Source organism: Odocoileus virginianus, chromosome 27, assembly GCF_023699985.2.
Source record: "Odocoileus virginianus isolate 20LAN1187 ecotype Illinois chromosome 27, Ovbor_1.2, whole genome shotgun sequence".
NCBI lineage: Eukaryota > Metazoa > Chordata > Mammalia > Artiodactyla > Cervidae > Odocoileus > Odocoileus virginianus.
Window position 1 is genome coordinate 33043109 of NC_069700.1, and position 18213 is coordinate 33061321.

The 18213-nt window shown below is 38.1% G+C and overlaps 1 protein-coding gene and 1 long non-coding RNA gene across 4 annotated transcripts in view; one reads left to right on the plus strand and one right to left on the minus strand.

Moving 5' to 3' along the window:
• STK38 (serine/threonine kinase 38) overlaps positions 1 to 18213 on the plus strand; it is a 41206-nt gene that overhangs the window by 3115 nt on the left and 19878 nt on the right. The window contains exons 2-5 of one of the 3 annotated variants that reach the window (XM_020875802.2): positions 1718 to 1853; positions 14095 to 14146; positions 15057 to 15179; positions 16714 to 16797. In XM_020875802.2, the coding sequence (XP_020731461.1) occupies positions 1723 to 1853; positions 14095 to 14146; positions 15057 to 15179; positions 16714 to 16797 (390 nt within the window). In that variant the 5' untranslated portion in view covers positions 1718 to 1722. Of the gene's footprint in view, positions 1 to 1717; positions 1854 to 12002; positions 12024 to 14094; positions 14147 to 15056; positions 15180 to 16713; positions 16798 to 18213 lie in introns of those variants that run through there. The other 2 variants (XM_020875801.2, XM_020875803.2) reach the window with 2 other exon arrangements.
• Positions 14125 to 17165, minus strand: LOC110126252 (uncharacterized). Its single transcript, XR_002310363.2, has 3 exons — positions 17119 to 17165; positions 15316 to 15414; positions 14125 to 14938 (listed from the first exon to the last, which is right to left on the minus strand). It is a non-coding gene; the product is annotated as an uncharacterized lncRNA (long non-coding RNA).

Consider the following 18213-nt stretch of genomic DNA (forward strand, 5'->3'; position numbering starts at 1 on the left):
TTTAAATTGTGGTGTTGGAAAAGACTCTTGAGAGTCCCTTGGACAGCAAGGACATCAAGCCAGTCAATCCTAAAGGAAATCAACCCTGAATATTCATTGGAAGGACTGATGCTGTAGCTCAAATATTTTGGCTACCTGCTGTGAAGAGCCCGGTCATTGGAAAAGACCTTGATGCTGGGTAAGATTGAGGACAGGCGGAGGAGGGGTCGACAGAAGATGAGATGATTGGATAGCATCCTCGATTCAGTGGGCATGAGTTTGAGCAAACTCTGGGAGATGGTGAAGGCAGGGAAGCCTGGCATGCTGCAGTCTATGGGGTCACAAAGAGGCAGACACGACTGAGTGACTAAGCAACAACAAAGCTATTTAAACCTCATTGGTTTTCAAATATGTAAAACTAGGAACTTAGGGCTTCTTGTTTTTAAGGTATCTTTCATCACTAAAGTTATGACTTAGGTTTTTTCTTTTGTAGTATTGTTTCCATCATAGGTCTTTGTTTTAACTTGTCAACTCAAATAGATAGCAGACATCTGTTGAATACCATAAGCCATGTCACAGTACATTTATACTTGTAGGTGAAGATTTTAGTCATAGATTTTTTTTTAAACTATAGAAATTGTAAATTTAAAAGTTCTTGGTAACTTAATGGTAATAGTACACACTCATTGAAGAAAATGTGGAAAAGCACAGACAAAAAGATGATCTATTGTATTCTCACTGCCTAGAGTTAGACCACTAATAATATTTTTTTCCCACTGGTAACATTTTGATATATGTTTCTAATAATTCTGTGCATATACAGTAAACACATAAAAGTGAAATGGTATATGTTGTTTTATAACCTATTATTTTCAATTAGATTGGAAATATTTTTCCTGAAAAATGTTTTTTGTTTTATTCTTTAAAGGCTTGCCTGATAAACATTTGAACATACTTTAATTGTCTGAATGTTATTTCATCGTAGGACTTTTCCATGATTTAATCAATTCTGTTCTTGATTATTCAAGTTACTTGTAGTTTTTCTTTGTCATTACAATGCTGCATTGAATTCCTTTGTGTGTGAATCCTTGTGGGTCTTTGATTCCTTCAAGGTAGATTCCTAGATGGCAAAGAATGGTACTGTCTGTGTTAATGTTCTTAATGCATGTGTCTGGTATTGTGGTCTTGTTCCCTTCTTTCTGAAAAATGCAACGCTCTTCCTTAAGGATATATTCATGTCGCTTTTGACTGCTATATGGTTATTTCTTTGTATGTCTCCACAACATTTTGCTTCTTGATTTGCTTACTGAATTGCTTCCAGTTTCTCCTAACACAGTTGATGGCATAAGGACCATCTTCTGTAGTGCACATCCTGTTCATGCTCCCTTAAGAGCCTGTGTGGAGTTGAGGGGAGTCGCCTGGCAGTTTGGTGGTTTCAACTCTGTGCTTCCACTGCAGGGGGCACAGGTTCCATTGGCACAAGAAAAGTTAAAAAGGAACCTGTGTGATAGTTTTCTCTAAGGCCTTATACCTAGGCATGGTATTTCTGTGTCAAAAAACATTAATGTATACTTGTTTTCACCAAGTATTCTGTTTGTCTGGGTTTTGTTTAATACTGTTTTTGTATTCCAGAAAACTTAGGTCAATTTACATTTCTATCAGTTGGGTAGGAGAGTGCAGAACTGGTGGATTCTGTCTCCAAAACTAATACCTGTTTTTTTTTTTTCATTGTTTCTAGCAGCCATGGCAATGACAGGCTCAACACCTTGCTCGTCCATGAGTAGTCACACAAAGGAAAGGGTGACAATGACCAAAGTGACCCTGGAGAATTTTTATAGCAACCTTATTGCTCAACATGAAGAACGAGAAATGAGGTAAAGAATTTTGAGAAAATTGAGTCATGGTTTTGGGATCCTTCTGTTGTTTTATGAATCACATTTGTAATATGACTGAAAGGAGACGAGGAGCAGCAACCATGTTCTAACCAATTCCATTACGGTGGAGTAACAGTGTCGTTGATTTCCAAGGTCCTTGCTATTAACCCACTTATTTCTATATCTGTTTACTGGTCAAGAACATAAAATCCCATGGTACTATAAGGAGTTAATTGGACCAAAACCTTGGAGTTCATCATTAAGACACTGCGATATAATGGAAAGAGCAGTATTATGGAGCCAGATCTGGGTTTAGAATCCTGCCTTTACCATCCAGTCGGTGTATGAGATTAGAACAGGCTTTCAGTCTTTCTGCACATCAGTTCTCCTATCTGGAAAATGAGGAGAGTACTACTTGCCTTTCAGAATTGCTGTGGGTATTAGATGTAACACATGTTAGTACCCACCGAAGTGCCTCACACCTAGTCATCACGTGAACGGTGGTGGTAGTGTTACTGAGTCCATGCTCATACTGCTCGCTGCACTGACAGACCAGTAAACTGAGAGACGCGTTGTTGGGGCAAGGAATAGTGACTTTGTTCTGAAAGTGAGAAAACTGAGAAGATGGTGGACTCATGCCTCTAAGGAACCATCTTGCCTAAGGCTTTTCTTCCACAAACCGGAGAGGGAGTAAAGTCAGACATTTCCTGGTTCCAGTCAGCTTCCAGAGGGGCTGTTTTAATTTCTTCCTCCCTGCAGTCATTCACAGGTGGGCCTGGTCATGATTGTTCCTATGAGCTAAACAAAGGTCTTTTAGTTTAATGCTCATTACTTGAGAGACAGGGTTATCAGAGATGGGTCATTACATATAATTTAAGCTTATAGGCAACATCCCTTTAGTGATTAACTTGTAATAGAATATAAAGGGTCTTCCCTATTAGAGTGGCAGGTATTTTTACTGATCTAGTGTGTACTATCCATGTAGTAAGTCATTATTTAAAATTTTTTCTGAATATTTTATTATGAAAATATTCAGAAGCACAGAAAAGTTGAAAGAATTGTTTTCAATAAAGTAAATACCCATACAGACATCATATAGATTCTACATTTATCATTTATCATACATTGATCTGTTCATCCCTTAATACATTTATTAATTCATCTTAATCTTTTTGCTTGTACCTCAAAGTATGTTGCAGATGTCTGTTTGTTTTACTTCTGAATATTTCTGCTTGTATAACGAGTTTGAGATATATTTTTTTTAAGGGAGTTGAAAAGTTTGCATACAATGAAATGCACCATCTTAAGGGTACATTTCGATGAGTTTTGACAAAAACATGTACCTGTGTAACTTAAACCTCTCTCAAGACATAATATTACCATCACCCCAGAAAGGTCTTTCCTGGAGATTCTTCTTCAACCCCTGGCCACTGCTGTTGTGGTTTTGTTCCTACCACAGATTAATATTGTCTGTTCCATACAAAAGGAACATGTAAATGGATTCATTTGAATAAAGCACATCTTGCACTCAGCCTAGTGTTTTAAAAGTTCATCCATTTTGCTGTTGTGTCCATAGTTTGTTCCTTTATATTGCTGAGTACCATTCTGTTTTCTGACTATACCATAGTTTGCTTATATCTTCTTTTATTGGTAAAAATTTAGACTTTTTAAGGTTTTTGGCTGTTCTGAGTAAGTTGCTCCGAACATTTATGTGTAGATCTTTTTGCGAACATTTGTTTTCAGTTCTTAAGTAAATATTTAGGAATGGAATAGCTGGCTCTTGGCTCATAAATATACATAAGTATATGTTTAGTTTTATAAGAAGTTGCTAGACATTTTTCTAAAGTATTTCCAATGATGTATGAGAGTTCTAGTTGCTTTATATATATATATTTTAAACATTGGTATTGTCAGTCTTTTAACTAGCTCTTTATGTGGATGCTCAGTGGTATTTGACTGTTTTTTTAATTTGCATTTCCCTGATGATTAAATGATGTTCAGCATTTTTATTTATATGCCTTTTGGCCATATTTTCCTTTGTGAAGTGTTCGTTCAAATTTTTTGACTATTGAGTTTTGGAATTTCTTTAGATACTGATCCTTTGTTGTAGATGTGTTTTGCAAAGTTTCTACCAGTCTGTGGCTTTCCTGTTCATCTAATTTGGCATTTTTTTTTCTTTTGTGGTTATTGCCTTCTGTGACCTCTAAGAAACCTTTGCCTACTCCTCAGTCATGAAGATAATTCTCTTATGTTTTCTTCTGGAAGTTTTATGCTTAGTTTTTAAATTTATGTGATCAATCTTGAATTGATAAGTGTGGGGTATGAGGTGGGGTTTGAAATATATTTTCCATATGGATATCCAATTATTTTAGCACTCTTTGTTGCAAAGACTTTATTTTCTCCATTAAATTGCTTTGGCACTTTTGAAAATCAAATGCCATATAATTGTAAATCTGTCTGGGCTCTATGTTCTGTTTCATTTATCTATTTGTCTGTATGCCAGTATCAGATTGTCTTGATTATCGGAGCTTTGTAGTAAGTTTTGAAGTCAGTATAAGCCCTCAACTTGGTGGTGGTTCTTGTTTTTTTCAAGATTACTTTGAATATTCTAGGTTCTTTGAATTTACATATACATTTAAAAATCAGCTTAATCAGTTTCTGCAGAAAAGTCTGATGGATTTATGGTTGTAGTTGTATTGAATCTGTAGATCAGTTTGAGGGAGAGTTGACATCTTTACAATATTGAATCTTTTGATGCGTGTTTCTCTATTTTTGTTCGGTATTTAATTTTTCTTAGCAGTATTTTCTAGTTTTAGGGTGGAGGCCTTTCATGTGTTTTGTCTGTCTGTTACTAATATTTTTGGGTTTTTTTTTTTGATGCTGTTGTAAGTGGATATTTGAAATTTCAATTTCCACTTCTTTGTTGCTAGTATATAGAACTATAACTGAATTTTGCGTATTGACCTTAAACCTTGCAACTTGCTAATTTACTTTCATAGTAGCCTTTTTGTAGATTGCTTAGAATTTTCTTTGTAAAGAATCATACCCAGATAGAGGTTTACATCTTCCTTTCCAGTCTGTACACATTTTCATTCTTTTTACCTTTTCACATTGACTAGGATTTCAGGTGCAGTGTGGAATGTAAGTGATGGGAGTAGACATCTTTTGTTCCCGATTTACAGGGAAAAGCACTATTTCTCTGTTAGTTATGATCTTAAGGTAGGTTTTTCAAAGATGCTCTTCATTGACTGGGAAAGTTTCCTTATGTTCCTATTTGAGAATTTTTATCATGAATGGGTGTTGAATTTTGTCAAATGCTTCTTCTACATCTTTGAGATGATCATCTTGTGTTTTCTTTATTCTTTAACTGTGGTGAATTACATGGACTGAGTTTTGAATGTTAAACTCACCTTCCATTCCTGAGGTAAAACCCTCTTGGTCAAAATGCATTGTTCTCTATATATTGATGGATTCTCTGTGCTAGGGTATGGATAAGGATTTTGCAATCATTTTTTACAGGAGGGTATAAATCATAATTTACATGGGATATATGATTTGATTTTAAATATGCAGCTTTGTATGCAGAATAGCAAGATACTTTATACGTGGTGGTGGCTAGCTTTGTTCACTGGGACAAAAAAGAGCATGGGGAATTCAAAAATAAATTTGCACGCTCTAGGCATGTGAAACCTGTTGGGGATGGTTATTTTAAAATACAACTGCTCGCTCGCTCTCTTTTTTTTTTTTTACAACTGCTCTTTTGAAATCAGAGCTTCTGGTGTTGCAGTTACAAAGAAATGTTTATGAGTTCTGATTAAATTGTTTTATTTGGTAATAGTTGGTATCTGTTTTATTTACAGTAATGTGTATATGTTAATCCCAATCTCCAATTTATCACTTCCCTCCACGTTTCCCCTTTGGTAACTGTAAGTTTGGTTTCAAGATCTGCAAATCTATTTTGTTTGTAAATAAGTTCATTTGTATCATTTTTTAATTAGATTCCACATATGTGAAAGTCAGTCAGTCGTGTCTGACTCTGTGACCCCATACAGTCCATGGAATTCTCCAGGCTAGAATACTGGAGTGGGAAGCCTTTTCTTTCTCCAGTGGATCTTCCCAACCCAGGGATCGAACCCAGGTCTCCCACATTGCAGATGGATTCTTTACCAGCTGAGCCACAAGAGAAGCAGATTCCACATATAAGTGTTACCATATGATTTGCCTTTCTCTAACTGATTTACATCACTTAGAAAGAAAATCTCCAGGTCCATCCATGTTGCTACAAATGGCATTATTTTCTGCTTTTTTATGGCTGAGTCATATTCCATTGCATATATGTACCACATCTTCTTTATCTGTTCCTCTGTTGATGGAGATTTCGGTTGCTTCCATGTCTTGGCTACTGTAAATACTGCTTCAGTGAACATTGGGGTGCATGTATCTTTTTGAATTATGATTTTCTCCAGGTACAAGCCCAGGAGTGAGATTGCTGGATCATATGGTAGTTGTGTTTTTAGTTTTTTAAGGAAGCTCCATACTTTTCTCCATAATGGTTGTACCAGTTTACATTCCTACCAACAGTGTAGGAGGGTACTCTTTTCTCCATAGCCTCTTCAGCATTTATTGTTTGTAGACTTTTTGATGATGGCCATTTTGACCAGTGTGAGGTGATACCTTATTCTAGTTTTTGCATTTCCTTAGTGCCCTCTTTTTTGGACGTGAGTTGATATTTGGTCTTAAGTTTGTTGATACAGTTTGGTAAGACCGTCTTATTTGGGGTTTTATCACTCCAAGAAAATTAAAAAAGAAAAGCTGTATATAAATAGCTCATATAGCTCAACATCAGAAAGTCAAACATTGTGATTGAAAACTGGGCAGAAGAGCTGAGTAGACATTTTCCCAAAGAGGAAACACAGATGGCCAGCAGCCACATGAAAAGATGCTCGACCTCACTAATCATCAGGGAAATGCAAATCAAAACCACCATATCACCTCACGCCTGTCAGAATGGCTATCACCAAAAAGAACACACATAACAATTATTGGCAAAGATGTAGAGAAAAGAGAACCCTCCTACATGGTCAGTGTGAATGTAAATTGGTGTAGCTACTGAGGAAAACAGTATGGAGGTTTCTTAAGAAACTAAAAATAGAGTTACCATATGATCCAGCAATTCCATTCCTGGGTATTTATTAGAAAAAACCAGAGTCACTAGTTCAGGAAGCTGTGTACCCCAATGTTCATAGTAGCAATATTTACAGTTGACAAGATATGGAAGCAACCTAAGTGTCCATCAACAGAGAATTGTGTAAAGAAGATGTGTGATGTATGTATACATACTCACACAATGGAATATTACTAAGCCATAAAAAGAATGAAATTTTTACCATTTCAGCAATGTGGGTGGACTTACAGGGCGTTATTGCTAAATGAAGTAAGTCAGATAGAGAAAGACAAATACTGTGTGACATCATTTGTATGTAGAATTTAAAACATACCGCAAAGCAGTAAATATAACAAAGAAAAAAGCAGACTCAGAGATAGAACAAACTAGTGGTTACCAGTAAGGCGGAGAGGTCGTAAAAGGGTAGGGGAGTGGGAGGTACAAACTATTAGATGTAAGATAGGCTACAAGGGTGGATTGTACAACATGGGAAATATAGCCAGTATTTTGTGATATTTGTAAATAAATTGTAGCCTTTAAAAACTATGAAAATTTGAAAAATTTAAAGAACGGTGATTGGTAGGAGCTACTACAGTAGTCAGTAAACTCAGAATGGAACTGTCAGAGATAGATTTTTAAGAGTTTTGATGCTATGGGGGCAACATCACAGAACCTTGAAAAATAAGCAGAGTTTTAATGATATGAGACAATTGATGGTTAAGAAACATTTAATTGTGAATATGTGGCTAACATATGATGAGCAGTTTGAAATAATAAGTATTGGGCTGGTAAATTTGGGGGCTAATAAAAGAGATCAGGTTGTAATACAAATTTTTGTTTGTATATGCCTTGTCTTTAAAATCTCTAGTTTTTCTCCCACTTACATGCAACTTTTTTTTTTTTTTTTAATATTGTTACTTATTTGGTTCTGCCAGGTCTTCCTTGGGCCATGTAGGATCTAGTTCCCTGATCGGGGATCAAACCCAGGTCCCCAGCATTGGGAGAGTGGTATCTTACCCACTGGACCACCAGGGAGGTCCCTATATCCAACTTTTGTGCCATTCTGTTTATAGTAGAGCACTGAGTTATATTTGCAACTTTTTATTTATTTATGGCTCCCTGGGTCTCCATTGCTGCATGCAGGCTTTCTCTAGTTGCGGCAAGTGTGGGGCTTCTAATTGTGGTGGCTTCTCTTGTTGCAGAGCTAGGCATGTGGCCTCAGTAGTTGTGGTGCATAGGCTTAGTTGCTCCTCTGCATGTAGGGTCTTCCCAGACCAGGGATGGAACCTTGAATTCTTAACCACTGGACCACCAGGGAAGTCCAACGTTGGTTATATTTGAACAAAGGGTTTACTGCAGAGGGAAGTGAGATCAAAGCTGAAAGGCAGAAGGAAAAATGAAAATCATTTGGAAATTGTCTCCTGTATAAAAGTAGAATAGAGAACATTGGGCTATTTCATAGAAACACTACAGTGATCCTACATATTGGTTTAAACAGTTAAATTTCCTGAGTCTAGTGTGGCAGAATGCTTATTGAAGCTCCTTATACTGAATACATCCAGTAGTGCAAATCATATTTTTTAAATCTGTCTTTTGCCTTTCTTGGCCTCTGCATTAAGCTTCTCTAGCAATAGCAGTTCTCCTGTTCTCTCATGTGATCCTAGGTATCCATAAAGAGAGATATGTGTTAATAATCACCTAGTTGTTCATAGAAAATTAATGGTTTGGATAATTTGTAGCAGTTTGAAATGAAAACTGAGGCAACTGGCATTTCTTTTTACAAGATGATCTGTATTGTTTCTGTTCTTTATGAATATTATTTTGGTGGATTAATTAAAGCCACAAAAGCCTAATTTATTTTCTTCTTTTTTTTAAAAGCCTAATTTAATAGGCAATAATTTTGTGCTTTCCCTTTTCTTCCCCCTAGATCATATAAGAATTCTTCTACATTTTACCCTCTGAGAACCAGCATCTGCTGCTACTTCTCTTCCATATTCTTACTCAGGTTTTTCTGTTTGCTTTGAGTCTGATCTGATACTGAGTTCTGCAATGTGTGGTTATTATAGTGAGCAAATGCAATGTTTGATTATTACTAGTGAACAAGTGTCAGTTTTATTTGGGCCCCAGGAATGGGTGAGTCTAGACTTATATATTAAGAAGAGGGGGCAAGAATACACAGAACTATACAAAATAGATCTTCAAGACTCGGATAACCACGATGGTGTGATCACTCACCTAGAGCCAGATATCCTGGAATGCGAAGTCAAGTGGGCCTTAGGAAGCATCACTACAAACAAAGCTAGTGGAGGTGATGGAATTCCAGTTGAGCTCTTTCAAGTCCTAAAAGATGGTGCTCTGAAAGTGCTGCACTCAGTATGCCAGCAAATCTGGAAAACTCAGCAGTGGCCAGAGGACTGGAAAAGGTCAGTTTTCATTCCAATCCCAAAGAAGGGCAATGCCAAAGAATGTTCAGACTATCTCACAATTGCACTCATCTCACACACTAGCAAAGTAATACTCAAAATTCTCCAAGTCAGGCTTCAACAGTACATGAGCTGTGAACTTCCAGATGTTCAAGCTGGATTTAGAAAAGAAAGAAGAACCAGAGATCAAATTGTCAACATCTGTTGGATGTCATAGAAAAAGCCAGAGAATTCCAGAAAAACATCTGCTTTATTGACTACACCAGAGCCTTTGACTGTGTAGATCACAACAGACTGTGGAAAATTCTGAAAGAGATGAGAATACCAGACCACCTTCCCTGCCTCCTGAGAAATCTGTATGTGGGTCAAGAAGCAAAAGTTAGAACCAGACATGGAACAACAGACTGGTTCCAAATTGGGAAAGGAGTACATCAAGGCTGTGTATTGTCACCCTGCTTATTTAACTTCTATGCAGAGTACATCATGGGAAATGCCAGGCTAGATGAATCACAAGCTGGAATTAAGATTGCTGGGAGAAATATCAATAACCTTAGATATGCAGATGACACCACCGTTATGGCAGAAAGTCAAGAACTAAAGAGCATCTTGATAAAAGTGAAAGAGGAGAGTGAAAAGGCTGACTTAAAACCCAGCATTCAAAAAACTAAGATCATGGCATCCAGTCCCATCAATCTATGGCAAGTAGATGAAGAAACAATAGAAACAGTGACAGACTTTATTTTTTTGGGCTCCAAAATCACTGTAGATGGTGACTGCAGCCATGAAATTAAAAGACACTTGCTCCTTGGAGAAAAGCTGTGACCAACCTAGACAGCATGTTAAAAAGCAGAGACATTACTTTGCCAACAAAGGTCTGTCTAGTCAAAGCTACGGTTTTTCCGGTAATCATGTATGAATGTGAGAGTTGGACTGTAAAGAAAGCTGAGCGTTGAAGAATTGGTGCTTTTGAACTGTGGTTTTGGAGAAGACTCTTGAGAGTCCCTTGGACTGTAAGGAGGTCCAGCCAGTCCATCCTAAAGGAAATCAGTCCTGAGTATTCATTGGAAGGACTGATGCTGAAGCTGAAACTCCAATACTTTGGCCACTTCAGGCGAAGAGTTGACTCATTTGAAAAAGACCCTGATGCTGGGAAAGATTGAGGGCAGGAGGAAAAGAGGACAACAGAGGATGAGATGGTTGGATGGCATCACCGACTCGATGGACATGAGTTTGAGTAAACTCCAGGAGTTGGTGATGGACAGGGAAGCCTGGCGTGCTACAGTCCTTGGGGTCTTAAAGAGTTGGACACGACTGAGTGACTGAATTGAACTGACCAGATATCAGTCAAACTAATTTGTTGAGATTTTTAAAGATTTGTGTATTACTCATTTTTAGGGTAAATCTGGAGAATTCTCAGTTCTGATCATGGAGATACCCACTGTTTATTTCTATACCATTTTCCTTGGTTTTAAGTGGTTCATCTGCAGAAATTAGAAATATTGTCCACTCAACTTGCTTGTATAGTGGACTAGCCTTTCCTCCCATCCCTGTTGCCTTTGAATCAAGCTGTGTTTGAGGCGAGTCTAAATTAGGTATAGTAAGGGGGGCTAATTACAAGAAGTAGTCATGAATGTGTGTGTACATTGACACTTTTTTTTTTAAATTTAGTAAATACATCTTGGGCTTTCCTGGTGGCTCAGAGTATAGAATCTGCCAGCAATGACTCAAGTTCAATCCCTGGGTTGGGAAGATCCAGAGAAGGAAATGGCAACCCACTCCTATATTCTTTCCTGGAAAACTTCATGGGCAAAGGCTACTGGTGAACTACAGCCCATGGGGTCACAAAGAGTTGGACACAACTAAGTGACTGACATACAAGAGATATCTTAAAAAAGTTGCTGTGTACAAAGCACTATTCTTAGTGGAGAAGGAGGATTCAGATGTGGTCCTTGTCTTCAAAAGAACTTACTGTCTCATGTGGGAAATGGTCTCACATGCTAATAAAGGGAGCTCATGGAAGCCCTGCTGGGTGGGGTTGGGTGTGGCCTCTATGTATGGAAGTGCCTCTCCCCCCCAGGGTCCTGGTTTGAAACTTTGGAGCTGAGCTGGAGTGACCTCATCAGAGGCTGGGGTGTTAAGCTACCTGGCTCTGCCACCAGAGACGTGCAGTGGAGGGAGCCCGCCTTTGTTCATCACTGTGGACACTTCCAAACACACGCGTAGAAAGACTAATATAGTCAGCCCCATACAGTCAGCCCCTTAGGTTCAGTGATTGTCAAGACTTTGCTAAATTTGTTTCATCTATTCCATTTTATTTTTTCGTGCTATTGTGTTTTAAAGCAAATTTGAAACATCTGTCTTTTGAGTCCTGTCTGCTTCAATATGCATCTCCAAAAGCATGGCCATTTTCTTGTCATCACAGTGCCGACACGAGTCTGACAAGTCAGTAGCTCTGTGGTGTTGTTTCACAGAGGATGTGATTCACACGCCTTTTGTAAGATGTCACTGTGTTTTGCCATTTTTGGTGTCTTCAAGATCTTTGACTTGGTCCCGGTGAATCATTACCATGGATCATTTTGCATGGTAGGTTTTTTATGGAGTTTTTCTCTAATAAAAGAATCTGAGGGGAATTCCTTGGCATTCCAGTTTTAGGACTCCGAGCTCTCACTGCCTGAGGGCCCAAAAGTTTGATCCCTGGTCGGGGACCTAAGATTTCATATTTCACAAATTGCACGCAGTGGCCAGAAAAGAAAAGAATCTGGTTGTGTTCAAGATGCTGATGCTGCTGAATACTTTACTCTCAGGCAGATTATCTACTGAGACCAGTTTAATTACACTTGCAGCGGCAGTGTAGAATACTTTCCAGTTTGAATTTAGATTTAAAATTCAGAGGGAGCCATCTCTGTAACACACATTGTGCGATAGCATGTTAGACTGCTGTCACAGTCTGGTGTGATCATTCAGAGAACATGTAGTCAGAAAGTATGATGGTGTTTGATACTCAGAGCCCAGAAGTAGCTGACCAGGGTTGAGTTCTGATAGTTCTTACCATGTGTTTACTCTTCTTACTCTTCCCAACTTCAATTATTTAACCAAAAAAATGAAATTAATTTTCACTCCTGAAGTTACCAGTGGTACAGCCTTCTCCAGTTTGTGTGCACACATAGACGCATATCCCCAGACATTCTGGGAACTAGGAGAAGAGGAGTGGGCAGACTGGGAGTCATGGAAATGCTTTCTTCTTCCTTCAGAGTTGGAGTGGATCCTTTCACTTCCTGGGAGTTTGGACACACATTCTTGTTTATCATCTGAGCCTGTGGATTTGTACTGTAATATGATTTCTAATAGTAAATAAATATAATTAAATAAAAATACTCATTTTCACTAAATACTGGTATTGCAGTAAATATTCACTGAGTAAAATAAAACTCTTATTGTCCCAGGTTCCTCTCTGTGTGTTCCTGTCGTGGTTAGTGGCACCATCATCCTCCCACACAAGAAATTCCAGGACTGTTCGCTTGATTCCTTCTGTCAGCTGGTCATCTTTGCAGTGACTGTGGTCACATTTTGAGTTTCCAGCCCTAGTTCCATCTTTATTATCCATCTGACTCATGATAACTTTTCTTGTTCCAGAGTCCCTTCCTACTTCTGTCTCCTGTCTCCTCTCTCTTCTGTCTGTTGCTTTTCCTGATAGTCCATCAGCTCATTACTACAGGTTGCCATTCTCAAAAGAGAAACCTCATCACACCATTCCGTTGTGCATAAGTCTCTAGTAGTTCCTAATTACAGACTGAGTCAGCCATCCTTGTGTGGCGTTCGAAGTGCAGGGTGCCTCGACTGGGCTAGACCACATGATGTGCTTCATGTACCCTATATGTCTGTTCTTCTCTGCCCTGCTCAGCTGGGCATGCTGACAGGGATAGAGGAGACTCTAGCCCCTGTGCTTTGATTTATTATGCAGAATAAATAACAGATGTGTGGAACTAGTTACAAGGAAATTTTGCTTGTTTCTCTTAGTTTTATCAAATCAGTATAAGAGTGTAGGTCAGAAATATTCTTGAATGCAGTTTCTAATGTATAGTACTCCAAGGATTTAGAATCTCAAGTTTTTTGTTTTTGGGTTTTTTTTCCTTGGTGCTTTTTTGGTATTGTTTTGTTGTTTTGGCTGGTCCATGTGGCTTTTAAGTTTTATCAGTGCTTGCTAATCACCTTTTTCCAACATTCCCCCCCCCTTAAATCTTCAAATTCTGTGTTTACCTTTGTTATTACTGTGCTTGTGGCAGGGAGGAGGAGGAAGATGTGAAAATAAAGGAAGTAGATTTCAGTCTGGGGCAGGGAGAGAAACACCCTGATAGAAGAGGTTATCAGATACCAGCTGTTGGTGGTTTGTTGAGGAGGAACTACCACACACAAAGAGTGAGAACTTTACATTTCGAAATTAGGTTCTTTGTTGCATTAACATCTTAAACAATTTTTGTCAAAATGTAGAACTAACAAAGGATGAGAATCTTTTCACTTGCCTTAGTAACTGTAATTTGTTGTTTTAATGAAGCATTTTGAGTTTTACCTGTTTCTATCAGTTAAAAAAAAAATTATACATAGATTAACAGAAAGTTATCATTCAAATGTTAATTTCATATGTCTTTATTTTTAGACAAAAGAAGTTAGAAAAAGTGATGGAAGAAGAAGGCCTCAAGGATGAAGAGGTAATTAATATTGGAAAAATTTTCCTTGAAACCAAGCCTGACAGATCACGTCTTGTGTAGCAAGTTGTTAGCATTGGTGCATGGAGGAAGGGTTTTGACTTATAACAGGAAATTATGAGGGCAGGTGTGCTTCTGGATTTAGGTACTCATGCAGAGGGAGAAGTTGATTATTAAATACCAGGAAAGGATGGCTTCTAGGCTCTGTAGTAGTAAATTAATTAGCTTTAGAATTCCAAGAAAAGAAAGACATGAAATAAAATTTTAAAAAGCAAATAAGCATTTTTAATTCACTGAAAACGCTCCATAGAAGTGGAGCAAATTTCTGAAATTTTTGTCAAGGTGAAATACCTCTCGAATCAGCCTTTTCCCCCCAGTGCCCACAGATGTGGCAGAAAATATAATTAATAAGAAACTACGGAAAGAACTGAAATGGCTGTGGAGGTGTTCTCAAAAGGAGAAATGAATCATAGAACCCAGGAAAATGGTGAAAAATACCCAAGACTTGTAGGAACAATAGGAAGTTAATGAATAGAATGAACCATAATGTGTAAAAAATTCAGAGAGAAATTTAAAAACCATATTTGTATATGAGAAAAAAATAAAAAAATAAAAACCATACTTGTATATAAGAAAAGTTAAAGGGAAATGTTGATTGTTTATCCTTCCACTTTAGGAACATTAGAGTAGCGGGCTGTGAAGCAGGTTCATCCTCGTCCTCTGTTCAGGGTGGTTATTGTGTCTGAGAACGGGGAGGCAGGGCTGACCTCCTTAGGGTCCTTCTGCGGTGCTTTCCTGTGTGAACAGATGGTGTTTAGTCTGGCGGGGCCCTGCTTTCTGGGTGGGATAAACCACAAATAAGACTTGTTACAGAGTCCCTTCCCACCTCTCTCCCTCTCTGTTTAAACATTAGAAACGACTCCGGAGATCAGCGCATGCTCGGAAGGAAACAGAATTTCTTCGCTTGAAGAGAACAAGACTTGGACTGGAAGATTTTGAGTCCTTAAAAGTAATAGGCAGAGGAGCCTTTGGTGAGGTAAAAACACCACAGCTACTTATCAAATACAGGAATGCCACAGCACATCGAAGCTTCTAACGTAACATGAGCTTGTGCTGGCTGATAGAACTGTAGCAGGGCGTGGGTGGGCCCTTCTTTGAGCCCCACGTCTTACCTGCTCTCTGTCCTCGTTTTCTTGCCCTCTCACTGTCCCAGGGATCTGGTTGTTCTTCTCTGTTTTGCTAGAGATGATGTTGATGCTTTAAATATTCATCTAGAGGGAGAGTTGATAGGTAGAAATAAGTCAATATTTATTACTTAGTGCTTCTTTCCTAGAATCATGACTAATATTTTATACATGATGTGGTTAAACCTGAGGGGATAGATAATGTTCCAGTGTCACACATCCATTGGGCAATGGTATCAAAGCAGGGCCTAGGTCTTCCTGATCTCAAAGCTGTTGCTTTTCCCATTACACTGCCTTTCCAAGAGCAAACTTCCAGCATATTTCCACCCTTTATTTCTTCCTGCCAGATTGGTACAGCTCTGAAAAGAGGCCCTGGGAAACAATTTCTAGAAATAAGTTAATGTGAGTGGTGGTAGAGAATGAAAGTATTTGCAGCTTTGTCCCAGCTGGTTGGTCAAATGCGTCCTGCTTGATCACAAGAGAGAGCAGTCTGCTGGGAAGGGTTTGAATGAGCCTGTGCAAGATCCTCCCCATTTGTGGAAAACACCCGAAGTGGACGACCTACTGATGCAATAGTTTCACTATCATTATAAATACAAAAGGAGCAGCACATTATAAAAAACCAGCACCTAGGGGAAATGTGAGTACATATTCAAAGGCATAGGTGAAAGATTAAATTGATCCCTCAGTGTTCAGAATCCCTGTTGGCCTCTTGAGACAGGAAAAGGTACAGGACCACGTCTAAAAGAGCTTTATGTTCATTGAGAGGGGGGACGTGGGACTCGAGGAAAATAGGAATGTTTCAGGGAGAAGAAAGCATACTTGTCTTGGGGGAGGAGGAGAGGATGTGCAGGGACTTGCCGAGTAGTTGTGTTTGGGTTTGCAGACCATTTCTTTTCATCACAAATTATCTGTTCTCTCTCTCAAAAAAAAAAAGGAAAGTAAAAAAGAGAAAGGAGAGCTGCAGAAAACTCTATTTCCCTAAGTATACATTTTAGTTCCTCACCCACTTCCAGGCATTTTTTTCATGTGCCTTAGCTTTTGCTGTTGTTTTAGACATTGTTGTAAACATTTCCTTAGATTTTTTTGAGCTGACTGGGTGACATATGTCATGGGTTTAATGAGTCCAAAGTGAGGGTTTTGAATTAGCTTGATCTGTTCAACTCGGGAGCCAGAGCTATTCAGAGGTGGAGATATCTGAGAATGTTTCGGCACTGACCTGTGTATAATATATCCATTTTGAAACACTGAAAAGCATTTTCTTCTGCTTTGTTATTGTTTATATAAAAATTGCAGTACTTTTTCAGTTTAAATATGATTTCCTGTTACACATGAAACCATTAATTTGGCATCATAAACTCTTGGCGTTTCTCTTACAATATTTAGGTGCGGCTTGTTCAGAAGAAAGATACGGGCCATGTGTATGCAATGAAAATACTTCGTAAAGCAGATATGCTTGAAAAAGAGCAGGTAAAGCACAATTGTAGCAGTGATTTTAGTCATCTTATGAATTTTTGTCTTCTAAAACTGTTCTTTTTGCTTAATTGAAGTGTATATTCCTCTTTTAGTTTTCTTTAGCCCTGTCATATAATATTACTTTGCTTTCTTGCACCCCCCACCCTCCCCCGTAGAAGCAGTTATATATATTTTAGGTACAAATAATACCTAAGACATTATGTGCAGTCTTTTTTAAAGTTGAAAATCTACTAGAGAAACGTCTGATATTTGTGTTTCGCAGTTGATCACAAGCTGTCCTTGTCATTAGGCGCTGTTTTTTGAGGTGGTACTTACTGTAGTAGCATGTTCCTTACAGAATGTTGAGGAAAGTTGTGTATTATACCTTGGAACTGAGATTTAGGAATTAGAATTTGGAGTTTGATCTAAAATAGGTGTTAATACGCTTCATTCTGTAAATTCACGCAGACCCAGTTTGGATCTTCTGAGTGGCTTGTCACTATGTGAGAGAGGCCAGTCTTGTTTGGGAATGAATTTGAAAAAATAAAATGAAGGTGGCACAGCATTGCAGACGCTTCATTTAATGATTAAGAATATTTTCTCAAACTTCAAATCCACTTTGCAAATAGATTTATAAGCTGCATTCAGTACTTTATGCAGAATAAGTAAGATTTTAAATATTAGTATATATTAAAAGTGAGAATGCAGATTTTCTATAAATCTGGTTTAATTTAGCAGAACAGATTGTAGTGGGCGATGCCTGCAAATATCCTATAAAATACCAGTTATTACAGGAGGGCAGAGAGATGCCCCCTGGAAAGGAGAGCTCCAGATACAAAACCCAGAGCCAGGATGGAGGCTGGCCCCATACCCAGTCCTTCCAGCCGCTTGAGAGGAGCTATAATCACTGAGGCTTTTCTGCCCTTCATTTAAGTGCTAGCTCAAAATTTGGGATTTTAATTTTCTCTTTAAAGCTTTAGACTCCCAGGAATTTTGGTCAGAAGTAGCAAATACCCTGGCAGTAGATCTTCAGACATTATATGTTAACACCAACCTTACTCAAAATGCACACCAGCACTATTAATGTATCTAAAAATCAGTGTGATATGGGTATTGACACTGAAGGAGCTTCAGTTAATCTTAGAAAGGAGAATGTGAAGCTGTATTGATTAGTCCATATAGTTTGTATGTCACAAGTAAATTTTATTTTTACAAGATATATTTCCTATAGTTTTAACCAAGACTCACAGTATTTCTTTATCAAATGAATAGTAGAGTAAAATTGTAAAAAGAAGTACATGTCATAACTTCCACTTACTAATCCTTCATAGAGGTAACAGGTGGTAACAGAGGATGATCCAAACATACTGTTTAAAGACATTCTCTCAAGTACTGTACCTTCTTCAAAATCAGTTTCTAAAGACTTCCTAC